The sequence below is a fragment of the Ascaphus truei genome, chromosome 1 (assembly GCF_040206685.1).
Source record: "Ascaphus truei isolate aAscTru1 chromosome 1, aAscTru1.hap1, whole genome shotgun sequence".
In the NCBI taxonomy this organism is placed as follows: Eukaryota; Metazoa; Chordata; class Amphibia; order Anura; family Ascaphidae; genus Ascaphus; species Ascaphus truei.
The window spans coordinates 178,474,199-178,488,000 of record NC_134483.1 but is presented as its reverse complement, the minus strand read 5'-3'; the positions used below and the strand labels follow the sequence as shown (position 1 = coordinate 178,488,000).

The following is a 13,802-nucleotide window of genomic DNA, read 5'->3' as shown; positions in this document are numbered from 1 at the left end:
GAACCAGTAACCAGGGGTCACAAGTGCAAAAAGATGTGGCCCGTTTTGCTATATTCTGTGTGCAGTATGTAACGATAGAGAAATTAATCTATGTGCTACAGGTTTCATGTGGATTGTGCATCTTAACATCGCTATTTTTTTCTCCCCTCCACCCCCCATTTAGACAGAAATTGCCAAGAGATTGAACACAATTTGTGCACAAGTCATCCCATTTCTTTCTCAGGAAGTAAGTAAAAATGCTGGCTGCTAAAGTGCAATTATGCTACTTCCCTGTTTGCAAATTAGCTAGCTTTACAATGTTAATTTTATCACAAAGCGTAAGTGTGAAGAACATCTGTTATAGTTGGTGTGCAGAACCCCCTGCTATTTAATCTAACAGATTGCAGGCCAAGCTGCAGAAACAGGGAACACCGACTCTCCCATTTCTTGGAACAAAACTGCAAAATAACTAAAGCATCGCTTGGAACTCAATGTTAAAAGCTACACCCCCCACCCCCACACACACACACGCGCTTTATTGCATAACAATATGTGTACACAGGCACACAAATGTACTTTTTAACACCTATTAAAAGGGCTGATTCCATTTGCAGAAACTACATTAATACTAATCTGAACTACCTACCTACCTGCTGTACTATTTAGAAATGTTATCCCTTTTATTCACACTCAATAGCATAACAGCTTAGTCAAACAGATCTTCACACGACTTTCTACTGTTATCCATTCATGTCCCAGAAAGAATAGTTTTTTTTGTTTTTGTTTACATTGGTGATGAGTTGTGTATATTTCCCTCCTTTTTTGCAGCATCAGCAACAAGTGGCTCAAGCCGTAGAGCGTGCCAAACAAGTGACAATGGCAGAGCTGAATGGCATCATCGGGGTACGTGGCCTTCCAGGTCTACCTCCTACAGTGTGTATAACCAGCCTTCTTTACTTACTTGTTTTATGGATTGTATGTTTAAGTATTGTGTTTTTAATACAAGGACGACTCCCAACGGCATTTTCCTCATGTTGGGCTACTCGTCAAATAATTCCCTGGTTTGGTCACCTTGCTCCTGTTCCTCCTGGCGCATCGAAGCCTTTAACACTTCAGTGATCTGACATGTTTTTGTGCCCTTTGCTGCCAGAAGGGCCTGCAATGAATGCATTGCTAGCTCATCTGCAAGCAACGGGTTTAACACTGTTGGGTTAAAAAAAAAATTCTTGCATAATGCTTTTGTGGTCATTTTTTGGTTTGAGTTTTTTGCTGCAAGCTTCAATGAAAGTAATAAATATCAACACATGGAAAACATGTTGGGTAAAGGGTGATTCAACCCACTATTGCTTGCAAAGTGCAATAAGGAATCGTTTCAGAGAGTATACATTTCTTTGGATCTGTAGATTTGACCTAAAAATCTTACCAGTCTGTCTTAATGGCTTGTTTACCTTCTGCCCAGGGGTTTTGGCATGTTTTTCTTGAGCCCCTTTCCTCTCCATGCCCTTGGTGTGTGACTTACTTTGGAGCATCCTGCTTAAAATGCCAAAAATCTGGGTGCACAGACCAGTCTAAAAATGAGTAGCCCACACAGGTAGGCTTATTTAGCTTTGCAATCTTGGCACTGGTTTGGCGATCCTAGTCTGCTTTATTATAACTGTGCAAAAAGCAAGAAACATTTTTTTTTTGTGTGTGTGTGCTCACTAATGTATGTACATAGTTTTGTGTTTTTTTTAATTGTTTTTTTAACGTCTGTAATACTGAATATTTGTTTTAAACAATATTACTGGAGGAGGGGGGGGTGCGTTACAAAAAGCATGAAGCATGAGGTTGGACTCCTAGTGAAAGTGGAAGGAAAATGTTGATGTTTTTATAACCAAAATTGGGGCAGCATTGTGATAAAGGAGATGTATTAAAAAGAATATCAGTAGTATAAAGTTAAGACCCTAATATTATTAAGCCCAGAAACTCACTAATACGTATAGTGTGGTGAGCAAGTGGTAATTTTCTAAAGCAAGCTGCAGAGCAGAAATTAGTCACAAAGGCTCTCAGCCCACTTTGGACGTTAATTTGCACATGAATTTAATCATTTCTAAAAAAAATTGAAATATTAACCTGGAGTAATGTTGATATAAATATTGGTGTTTATGTATGGTTCTTGATTTCTCCTTTTTGGTATTTGTCCAGTGCTAGTTCATTATGAACCCGTCAGAATCTGACGCCAAACAGGCACACGCACTTCATATTCAATGGTTGCTCTAAGTATTTGAAGGGCGATAAAGCTCATCACAGAATGAAGAAACTGGTGAATCTGTTTATAAAACAGTCTTGCTATTCCCTAGTACGCTAGCTCAAAATTGTAATGTGAGGGAAGCTTTCTTTATAAAGTAACTAGCATAGTATAGAATCTTGGTGGCTTAGAACATGTTAGGCATTACTCCTTTCCCTTAACACAGGCATGTAATTAACATGTTAAATCATTGAGTATTGCAGATTAGACCGTTCAATGATAGGTAGCCTACAGTTTACAGACTCCATTAGCACTGATTGGGTTTCACGTTAATATATACGTGTTTGCCTATTTCACATTCTAGTGTAAGATTAGCACAGAAGCCTTCTGCTTATGAATACTATCAGAGCTGAAAGGGTTAACCAAAGAATCTTGTCCTGTATCACAGAGCGTTCTGGTAGTTATGGATACTAGTTTTTGCATCTCTGCGAAGCGCCTTTGCTGTACATGTATGATATCAAAGCTTGCACATTTTTAATGGGTCGGCAATAAGTCTCTCTTCTGCAAATATCAAACGGCATCCTAATTGTCAGGGAAAATTCCATTGTGTTAATAGGATTTTTCTTTTCCTTGATCTGGTATGCAATCTGTTCGTTCTTTTGCAGTAACAGACTTGGATAAATTGGTCCCTTAAGACCTGGTCGACCATTCCTATTCATCCCTCCCCCTACTTCCTCAAATACAGTATTGAATTGGCACATGCACATTGAGTGGCTTGTCACTGCTTTCAACAACGTATTTAATTGCATGACATAATGTTGTGTTGGAGTTTTAGTGGATTTCTCGCTTCCTCCCCCTTCTTAAATATGCTGATTGACAAGCTGTCAGGAGGCAGTATTAACCAATCAAAAGCCATTTGTTATGCATTAATGTATTCGGTGAACCATGCATTCCTTCCTCTGTGTGAATTCAATTATTCCCGCCACATCAAGTCTCTAGCATTTCTGCTGTTTTTCTGCCCTCCCAGCGCAAGTGAAAGAAGTAGCCGAAACAAGGAGCTGTCCTTTCTGATTTTATTCATGTGAGCGACTTGAACTGATTCAAATTACTCATTTATCAATTTATGTTAATTGCTTGTGAGAAGATGCCCTGCTGGTCTTTATGGTTCCCTCAGACACTTTGTAATGATAATTAGACATGCTGCTGTATGGATTAACAGTGCCATAGTCCAATGACGTCTGCAGACAATGGGACCAGTTAATCCATCTGTGCTTAAAATTACATCCCAACTGGAGATGGAGGGGGGGGGGGGGGGAATTTAGGAGCGCGGGAGGATTAGTGCTGATGAAAGGAGAGTTTTCAAGCTGAGGTTCATTCTTTTATCAGTTTCTCAATTGCAGATCTGCAGTTGCTTTGCCTGTGGTATGCCATTGGCAGTCAATTAGGTGAAATAAACTGGGAGGGTGACCTTCATTTCCTTTTAATAGCTTTTTCCTCCCTGAAATGGGGGCCTTCAGTGGATTTTCAGCTTAAATTTTATTCAAGCTGCTTTATTACACTTGACAGCTTAGCCTTGCATAAACATTCCCTCCCTTAACCTTCTCCACTGCTCCTCCCTCCCACCCCTACTCTCCCTTGTTCACTCCCCAAATGACAGCCATGGAAAGATGTTTATATTGGGTTAATGTGCTGTAATATTAGGTATACCATGCATCAAAATCTGGCTTTATTTTTGTAATTTTTTTTTACTGCTTGAGTTTTTCTAGAGCGTCAACTGAACAGACTTGTCCTCAAACTTCTCACAGTATGTTCCATGCGTGGCCTTTTTGCACTTAGCCTGCATTGCTTGCATCTGTTCTAGTGATGTGGTCTTTTTGCAGTTTTGGGTGATCAATACTTATCCTATGCCATGCAATAGGTTTCATGCTCTGACATATGCTTGATTTGCTTGAAAGAGACTTTGTGCATCCTGGAAAATCAGAGTAGCAGAAAATTGGGTTGACAATTCACTGGACCTTTGCTCCCATTCATTGAACATGCAGTGTGTCAACCTGCCTCCCCAGAGGGGAGGAGGCATCAGGAGCCTGTCTGTTTCTACAAGCAGCAGCTGCACTGAAAGTAAACGCTGCCCAGTTTGATAGCAGCTGTCAGTATTGTTCAGAGAGCCGACTTAGTATGCAGAACAATAGAGGGGGGTGGGGGGTGGGGGGCATGCTCCTAAAGAGCAGCGTTGTTCACACTAAGAAAATAAATAGTCATTTAACGGTTTAGACTGCTATTACGAGTGTGAAAGATCATGCGTTTTATAATGCAAATAGGCCAGACAATTCTCCCGGTGTGTGGTTTTTTTTTTTTTCTTTCCCAGCAGCTCTGAATTTGTGGTGGTGGCCTAAATATTTCTGCAGTTAAATGTCTGTCAGCCAAGCAAATATTGATATATATATATATATTTTTTTTCTCCCTCAAATCCATTTTTGATCCTTTACACAGATATTGTGTAAACAGGCAAATTTGGGTGTGATATTTGCCTGAGGGCCTCACTTATTATAGCCTAAATAAATGAAAAATGGAATTTAAGATTATGCTATTTGGTCAATTCTGTGGGATATTTGTATTAATAGTATTTTGTGGAGATGGCATGTTTTACTTTAAGACAACAGACAGAATATGGAAAGGTTACAACCTACATTTTGTTACAGCAGACTATTTTACCGTTAAATACATAGCATAAAAGCGACAAATGGAACATCAGCCACTGTTCTTGTCTGGCAAGCTAACCTCTTATGTGAAGATACCTAGAAGAGCCTTTTAAAACAAAGCTTTTCTGGCACGGTTTCCACAAGCTGTGATATATTCTTACATAATGTTTTGTGACGGCTGAGCACTCTGTCAAAGGTCTTGTCTGTTTGCTCTGAGCCAGCAGCACCAGCGGATTGAGTTGTCTGCCTGCTAACAGGCTCGCTTTGCATGAGGTGATTGGCTAAAGGATTAGCAAGACGCTGCTTTATTTCCCTCCTTGGCTGTGGTTTCCAGCTATATCTAGGATTGTAGTGTGTAGAGCTTAAGAGGATGAGGTTAACCTCTTGAGGGTTTATTCGTGTGAGTATCTAGTTAATCCTTGGAAAGCCTATAAATAACTAGGCTGCATATTTTGTCATGCAAGGGAAATGCAGCAAAGATTAAGTGCCAGAAATGGCAATATTAATATAAATTGGGCATTTGCTATCTGTGATGGCTTTTCTAGAACAAACGCAAATGCTTTGTAGTGTACTAAATGTTTAGAAAGCACACTTTATTCTTTAGAAGTGTGACTTCATGAAGACATAGGCCCATAGTTACAAATCATAAACATAAGACACCTTCCAGCATGGGAGGTCACCTTTTAAGGCCCTTTAACTTGAATGGGCTGATCACTATCTTGTGGCATAGAACCGCTTATTTTATATATAAAAGGGGAGCGGGGGGGGGGGAGAAAGGGGAGCGGGGGGGGAGAAAGGGGAGCGGGGGGGGGGGAGAAAGGGGAGCGGGGGGGAAGAAAGGGGAGCGGGGGGGGGGGGGGGAGAAAGGGGAGCGGGGGGGGGGGAGAAAGGGGAGCGGGGGGGGGGGAGAAAGGGGAGCGGGGGGGGGGGGGAGAAAGGGGAGCGGGGGGGGGGGGAGAAAGGGGAGCGGGGGGGGGGGAGAAAGGGGAGCGGGGGGGGGGGGAGAAAGGGGAGCGGGGGGGGGGGGAGAAAGGGGAGCGGGGGGGGGGGGGAGAAAGGGGAGCGGGGGGGGGGAGAAAGGGGAGCGGGGGGGGGGGAGAAAGGGGAGCGGGGGGGGGGGGGAGAAAGGGGAGCGGGGGGGGGGGGGGAGAAAGGGGAGCGGGGGGGGGGGGGGGGGAGAAAGGGGAGCGGGGGGGGGGGGGGAGAAAGGGGAGCGGGGGGGGGGGGGGGGGGAGAAAGGGGAGCGGGGGGGGGGGGGGAGAAAGGGGAGCGGGGGGGGGGGAAAGGGGAGTGGGGGGGGTGGAGAGCAGTGGGCATATGTATTGTCATAATTTATGTATGGGCATTTCCCCCCCCTCCTCCGTGCGTCCGTCCCCCTGCTGGTTCGGCTGGTGGCCCCCCCCGTTCCCCGTGACCCGTTCCCCGTGACCCCCCCGTTCCCCGTGACCCCCCCCGTTCCCCGTGACCCCCCCGTTCCCCGTGACTCCCCCCCCTGTTCCCTGTGACTCGCGCTCCCCCCCCCCCCCCGGCGCCCGCTTGGTCCCCCGATGTGCCGTCCTGCTGAGTGAGGCGTGCAGGCGGCTGCAGGAAGCGCCCTGTGTGGGCCTAAGACTCGCGCTCCCCCCCCCCCCCCCCCCGGCGCCCGCTCGATGTGGCGTCTGGCTGAGCGGCGGTAGGAAGCGCCCTGTGTGTGTGGGCCTGAGGCTGAGGCGGGACGCGCAGTGGGCCTGAGGCTGAGGCGGCATGCGCAGTGGGCCTGAGGCTGAGGCGGGACGCGCAGTGGGCCTGAGGCTGAGGCGGGACGCACAGTGACTTACCTGAGCGGGTGGTAGCGCCGGGGAGGTAAGGGAGCGGCTGGGATAGGAGAGCCGCGCTTCCCGTCCGGAGCCAGTGCAGGACGGCGCACGTGAGGGGGGGGGAGGGGGGCGGACAGAGGGTGTGTGTGTATAGAGCTGCTGTGTTGTGTGTGTGTGTGTATAGAGCTGCTGTGTTTGTGTGTGTGTGTGTGTATAGAGCTGCTGTGTTGTGTGTGTGTGTGTGTGTGTGTGTGTGTGTGTAGAGCTGCTGTGTTGTGTGTGTGTGTGTGTGTGTGTGTGTCTATAGAGCTGTTGTGTGTGTGTGTGTGTGTATAGAGCTGCTGTGTTGTGTGTGTGTGTGTGTGTGTGTGTGTGTGTGTATAGAGCTGCTGTGTTGTGTGTGTGTGTGTGTGTGTGTGTGTGTGTGGCCCGTCACTCCGCCTCAGGCCAATGAGAGGTGTGCGGGGGCGGGCGACCCAAGGGACCAATGAGATTTCCCCTAGGGACACCGGACATCCAGGCAGGCAAACATACAGTGCTTTCACTAATATAGTATAAGAGATATATATATATAATTTTTTTTTTTTTTTTTTTTTTTTACAACTGACAAGATTTAAGGGGTACCCCAGCAATTTGAGGATCTCAATAGGGGTGTCCTGTGGGGAAAAGGTTGCATAACACTGCCCTAGAGGTACACCAACACACTTTTTTTTTTTTTTAATAACCTTTAGTAGCAGTGAGATTTTATACCTTGTATAGGAGATAATTCTTTATATCTATATCATCCTGTAATGGGTGGATGCCAGACTGATGTGCTTCTGTATTCATCTCTACGGTATTTGAATACAGTCATTTACATCTGGTGGTCTAAGTATCTGTTTCTCTTCTGATCTGGAATGGCCTGCTCTATGCAGCTGTGTTGTATCAAGGCTTTCATGATACAGAAGTTCTCTGGCAGCTGCTGCTTTGTGGTATGGGGGGGTAGCAACATACTTCATGTTGCAGGAACCCGAGCAATGTGAATGCTGATGTGCTGTAGCAGCCAGGCTATTTTCTTTGCTGGTAGGTTTCTTCAAACAATCGCCCGCCAAGGGCCTTGATGGGGCCCTTGGACTCGGCTGCCTAAGAAACTAGTATGAAATTAGTATGAGTTAAATGCAATTTTCCCACTGATGCTCACGTGTAAGTAATGTAAATGTATGTGGTACAGATGTTATACATGCTTGAAAGAATTCAATATTATAGTGCAACATTTTCCAATGTATCTAAAATTACAAATGTAATAAACTTGTGGCCCGTCTACTCCTAAATATTTTCTGATCTGGCACCTTTGGAAGACTGGAGTATCCCGACATAGAGGTTTTTATGGGGTGTTCTTGGTAAACTCTCTCCCATGCTTTCCTTAACTTTAAAACCTACATGTTTCCCCCCTTTAATAAAAGCTTATAATTGAAACTTTCTGTAATGATGGTCATAATATTTACACAGTAGATGACTCGCCAAACTGTGGCTGTAATATAAATGACTAAATAATGGGGGTTTATCAAGGACTTCCCACTGTAAATATGCCTTTTGCTTTTATTTAGTCAAGAGAAGCATTAGACCTTTAGCCCTTTGAGTGCCAAAGGGTCTCTGGCACTCGTCATCGATGTCATAGACTTCTGCTGGGGGTGGGGGGGGGGGGGTAGGTGTCTCGTGCAGAGGGGGTTGGCCTTTCCCTTTCATTTCCGTTCTGGCCACCGGACGCAATCACGCAAAATCAGACAGTGTCGGAGGGGCTGTTGCCATGACATTCATATTTGGCCTCTTTGCTAAGTGGGCAGGAATACACTAATACCCAAATATGTTGACTCCTTATGTGGTTTGCAGGCATCCAACTTGCATATGTAATTATCATGAAAACTAATCCAAAGTCAAAATAAGTCGATAATTGTAACTTGTGTCTTAATGTTCTTTATTTTTGGGACTAACACTTCTGCTTTTTGTTTCTTTTTTTTCTTCTCCAACCCCCCCAATTCCCCCCGTGCTGCACTTATAAATCTACTCTGTGGGGTGTGTGCCATCAGCAGCAGCAGTTACAGGCCCAACATTTGTCCCATAGCCATGGACCACCAGTGCCTCTAACACCACATCCATCAGGTCTTCAGCCACCCGGAATCCCAACCCTTGGAAGCAGTGCTGGCCTCCTCGCTCTCTCTAATGCTCTTAGTGGGCAGTCTCACCTGACTATGAAAGATGACAAGAAGCATCACGATGCAGATCACCACCACCACCACCGAGGTGAGAGGCAGGGCAAGCCCAATTAGGACGTGGTTTTGTTTTTGTTTTTTCTCGCCATTTGTTGTGAGCCATTTATTTTTTGGTTTAACCCCTTGCATATCAATGTATTGCAAGCCCTATGGGTAATGAAGAGGTGTATGTAATATTTAGAAGGAAAATTCATGTTAAAGCAGCATCACATGTTTGTCAACTATTTAAAAAAAAAAAATGAAATTGAGAAGTGATTTTGTTTTTGTGTATACAAGATGCATGTGTAAAGCACAATGTTTGCCTGATTTTCTCATTGTGTAATGGGGCTAGTTTTTTTTTTTTTTCCCAGGACCTAGTCCAATATATTCTCTAATGTGTAATTGTAATCTGACTCCTGATTGTTAATATCTGTGTTTCAGAGCTTGATTACCGGGATGTCACATCTATTCTTTGTTAGCGTCTGACTCCATCTGTTATAACATGCAATGCTGCTTTATGGATTTGACTTTCAACTAAAATATTTGAGTTCATCTTTATATAAACTTTAAAAGGGAAATAAATCTGTTTCTCCGTCATCATAGACTTTGTGCAGGATGTGGTAGACCAAGGCAAATGCTTAGTAAAACTTCAACTGCCCACTTTTAGGCTGTGGTTTTATCTTCACTCTGTCTGTATACAAATCCCTTTGTCAGAGTAAGCACATGGAAATCATTGGTCTGCAATGCATTCCTGGAACCTCGTTAAGCAACAGGGATAAAGTAAAACAAAGACTCAAATAAGATCCTATTAATGGAGCAGAAAATGTATTGTATGCGATGAGAAATGGGCACATTTGCACTTGACTTAATTTATTCTGTTTTATCAATGGGGTTTTATGCTTACACTGTAAATCTTTGTTTATATATAACTGTAACTTTCAGGAAATTGCTGTATTAGGAATGTGCAATGATTTTATAAAAAAAAATAAAAAATAAAATCCATTTTAAAACTTTTTGGGACTTGTGTTCTAATTTTTCCTCCCTTTTTTTTCTGTTCTTGCATATGTGTTTGAACGGACATGTCTGTGCATTTCTGGGTTTCTCCGAGAGCAGACAGAGAACCAGGAACAGTAAGTAACACTATTCATGCTAACATAACAATATTTCAATTCCTACTTGGGGATGGCTCTGGCTTACTTGTACACTATTTCCATATGAGATTTCAATAATATGGTCAATAAATAATTTCAACATTGCTGTTTGCACACTGAGAAAAGACTCCTATTTGCACAAGTCTGACCAACCTGTTTACAAGAGACTGAATACTAGGTTTGACTTGCATGGTGTGGTTAGAATCTTAACGCCCTATGCAAATCGGTTTAGCATATGCAAGCCACATTTTTACTTGTCGTTTCCTGAATGTCTTCATGCTTTGGAAATTGGCAAGGATGAATTCAGTGAGGAACTATTTCACCCTCAGTGCTTGCAACCTGTAATACACTTGCATTTGTTAAATGAACATTGCAGCCAGCACAATTAATTCAGGGCTTATTTATCTAGCTGTCATGCACACATACATGTGCAGGTTTTTTTAATATCTATATATCACATTTTAAGTTATGGTGAGTAAAAAAGGCAACAAGAAACCTCCACCGTATAGCAAATAAAAAGAATTCCCATGCTGTGCTTAAAAGCTGTGTTAACAGCGAGCATAGGCTTATAAGGGTTCCATGTAAAAATGGATTTCAGGCAAAAGGTGACACGGTGTTCTCATTTGCATGTAATTTCCCAGAACCCCTTGCTGCAGTTGAAGCATTGTATGCTAAGTGATGGTGAAAGTCAGAGTTGCAGACCTGTCTGAGACATGTGAATGTGCTCACAATTATTTTATATAGATTAGATTTACCTATTCTTAGAAAACACTTGCTAACATACATTTTATAATGCATTACGTACAAACTTTAAGTGAGAACATTTTTTTTTTTTTTTTAATCCAGTTCCCCAATCTGGTTATAAAAGAAACTTTCCTTTCCTTTCCAAATACAAAATAAATACATCTAAATTATCCATCATGCTCTGTTAACAAGCCATTAGCTACAGAATTCTGTAGGCATGAATACCACAAATCTTGTGTGCAAGTTTTTCTTGATTTTTATTTTTCGCTGCAGGGTATTACAACATCTGTCACCCCTAGGTATCATTTATCATTTGCTCACCCCCTGCTTTCTGGCCTGACCTCATAGTTGTGTTGTATAGAAATGCAAATGCACTTGGCCTTTATTGCCCTGGAAGCAATTTGGGATCAATACCCTAGCTATTTGAATCATTCACTGCTTTTGTTTACACACTCCTTGAACTGCACACATTTAGACTGGAAGCTTGGTATGCACAATCATTGGCTAGTTATATAAGATATCACTGTATAAGTGACGGTTACCCGTAACTCAAAGGATACCTATAAGCCAGGGGTGCTCAAACTTCTTGAGCTGCACCCCCCTGCCCGGGAGCCGCAGCGTTCGCGCCCCCCTCTCCAATGACTCGGCGTCAAATGACGTTGCAGGGCATGTGACCCTGCAGCGTCATTTGACGCCGCGTTGCCATGGCGACGCGTCACCGAAGACCCGGCTGGCAGCAGGTAAGCGAGTTGCAGAGGCCTCACGCCTCCCCCAGCATTTAATTTAAATGCTGTGGGGAAGAGCGCGTGGCCTCTGTGACCGTCCGCGCCCCCCCTAGAAATTCTCCTGCCCCGCCCGTTGGGGGGCACCCCCCCAGTTTGCTATAAGCAATACATTGGGTAAGGGAGCTATTTTGGTCTACATGTAACTGCTCTGATAGCTGTTTCTCTTGGCATTCTATCGATACCCTCCAACTGTACCTATTGTACCTTTCTACAAGTGGCCGCTAAAGATTCAGCTAATTAAAGAAGCTGGGATATTGAGAAGTTATCTGCTAATGATCACAGGGTTTCCTCCCACTTCTAGTGTGTACACTTAACCACAAATACATATTTCATTCTGATCTTTGCATGTAGTAAATTGTATGTTATTTTGCCCCCTTTGGAAGGGTCACTTGCCTTTATCCCACATTGAGATAATATATCAACTAAAGTACTGGATACCTATTTTTATGCCAAATGTTGGCGGGTCTGTATATTGCCACCTCTGCAATTATTTGGTACATTTTGAGGCAACAGTTTTTTTACACTCTATGGTTTAGGTACTATGGAGTAATGCGAAAGCTTATTGGTTAAATGTTGGGAGAAAATGCACTCCTGGACAGAAGTTATTTCACTAAAGATTCAGCGACTCTGCTGATGTATTGTAACTGGATTGATCTTAAACTGCTTTTAAACTAGGAGAAAATGGAAAAATTTTAATTTGTGGGGGGGAGGAGGGGGGGGGAACTGAAGCAGATGGTTCTTTTAAAAATAATTACATATAGGGCGTGATTCAAATGTTTGTTTTTCTTCTCCCTAATATAAGATTAGTAAAAAAACAAAACTGAATTGGCAACTTCTGTTACCCCTGACAATGAAAGTCAAATTCACACTACATACTTCCAGCAAAAAAAAAAAAAACTAACTTCAGCTATTCATTGCCATGAACATCCCAAATTCTTCATCTATTCCACACTTATTTAGGAAGCACTGCTAAAGGGTGGTTCCCACTGAAGTTGAATGTTTAATCTATGGTTCTATGCTATAATCTGGGAAGAAAAGTCATAATCTAAAATGGTAACTAAGCACGTTGAAACACTTGGATACATACAACGCCTGTCATGTTTGCTTCATGTAAACTCATTAGTATAGCAATATTTTGCTACATACAACAAAACTGGTGGGTAAGACGGCCCTTTCACCACAATGCACTGAATAGCAAACCAGGGGTGTGTACTGCAAGGGATCAAAGGTTATTTGCCATTTTGTTTACTGTGTATTGATTTGTATTCATGCTTAGCAACAAAGTAAAAACAAGAGGTAAAATGACTTAATTGGTACCAGGTGTATGTTTAGGAATGCACATGAGTGTTGGTAGATCACTTACCAAATTGCCGTAATGTGCTATGCTGGCTAATGGCTGTCGCTTTATAATTTGCTAGTTAATTACCATCCCAGTGCAGGGTTATTTAGAATGAATAAGGTGCCATAATTCTTAACGGTTGCACATTTTTTTTTTTACATTTTACCCCTGTGATAAATGACACACCAACAGGAAACTGTATGATTAAGATGTCTAAATGTATGCTCTGTACTCATGCCAGTGGATGTGTGTAACAGATGTCTTGACTATGTAATTTCCTTTTTATGGTGTAAAAATAAATAAGCCAGTGGTGGCAATTACATCACTTTATTCATACTAAAATGGATAACTGTTTCATAGATGGGTCGTCCAGATTACAACTAAATTTGACATTCCACATATTAAACGTTTTTATACAATTCCTCAAGCAAATGACCAGATGTGGCCAACCTAGTCTTTATTTACTTTCATTCTTGTTTTGAACCTTCTATGCATCTTTATTTCACTTGTTTTTTCTTATTTTTTTTTTCCGAATTGTATTTCAACTACTTGGTTCGCTACGCAACTTTTTTTTTATAAATGGTTTTCGATAGGTGTAAGTGTACAGAGCTTGCATGTCTCTTGATATGTATGCAACATATGGGCAAAATCTCAATTTCTACCTAGTTACACCCATGGCACAAAATGTATGAGCCCGAGCACGTCAGTGGCGACCAAAAAATTTGGTGGCGTCAAGGGCCTTGTGCTTATCACCCTACTAGTGTCGCACTAAAGTGAGGTTTATTTGGGGGGTGGCTGAGGAGTTGCAATAGAACAGTTCTTAGAGAAGTGAAATGCTCCTCTCCCTTGCTATA

General features: G+C 42.8%; 1 protein-coding gene across 5 annotated transcripts in view; it reads left to right on the top strand.

The window, feature by feature from the left end:
- Positions 1-13,802, top strand: part of TLE1 (TLE family member 1, transcriptional corepressor) — a 61,937-nt gene that overhangs the window by 19,463 nt on the left and 28,672 nt on the right. The window contains exons 5-8 of one of the 5 annotated variants that reach the window (XM_075598849.1): positions 164-226; positions 808-882; positions 8,771-8,981; positions 10,043-10,059. In XM_075598849.1, the coding sequence (XP_075454964.1) occupies positions 164-226; positions 808-882; positions 8,771-8,981; positions 10,043-10,059 (366 nt within the window). Of the gene's footprint in view, positions 1-163; positions 227-807; positions 913-8,767; positions 8,982-10,042; positions 10,060-13,802 lie in introns of all 5 variants that reach the window. The other 4 variants (XM_075598848.1, XM_075598847.1, XM_075598846.1 and 1 more) reach the window with 4 other exon arrangements.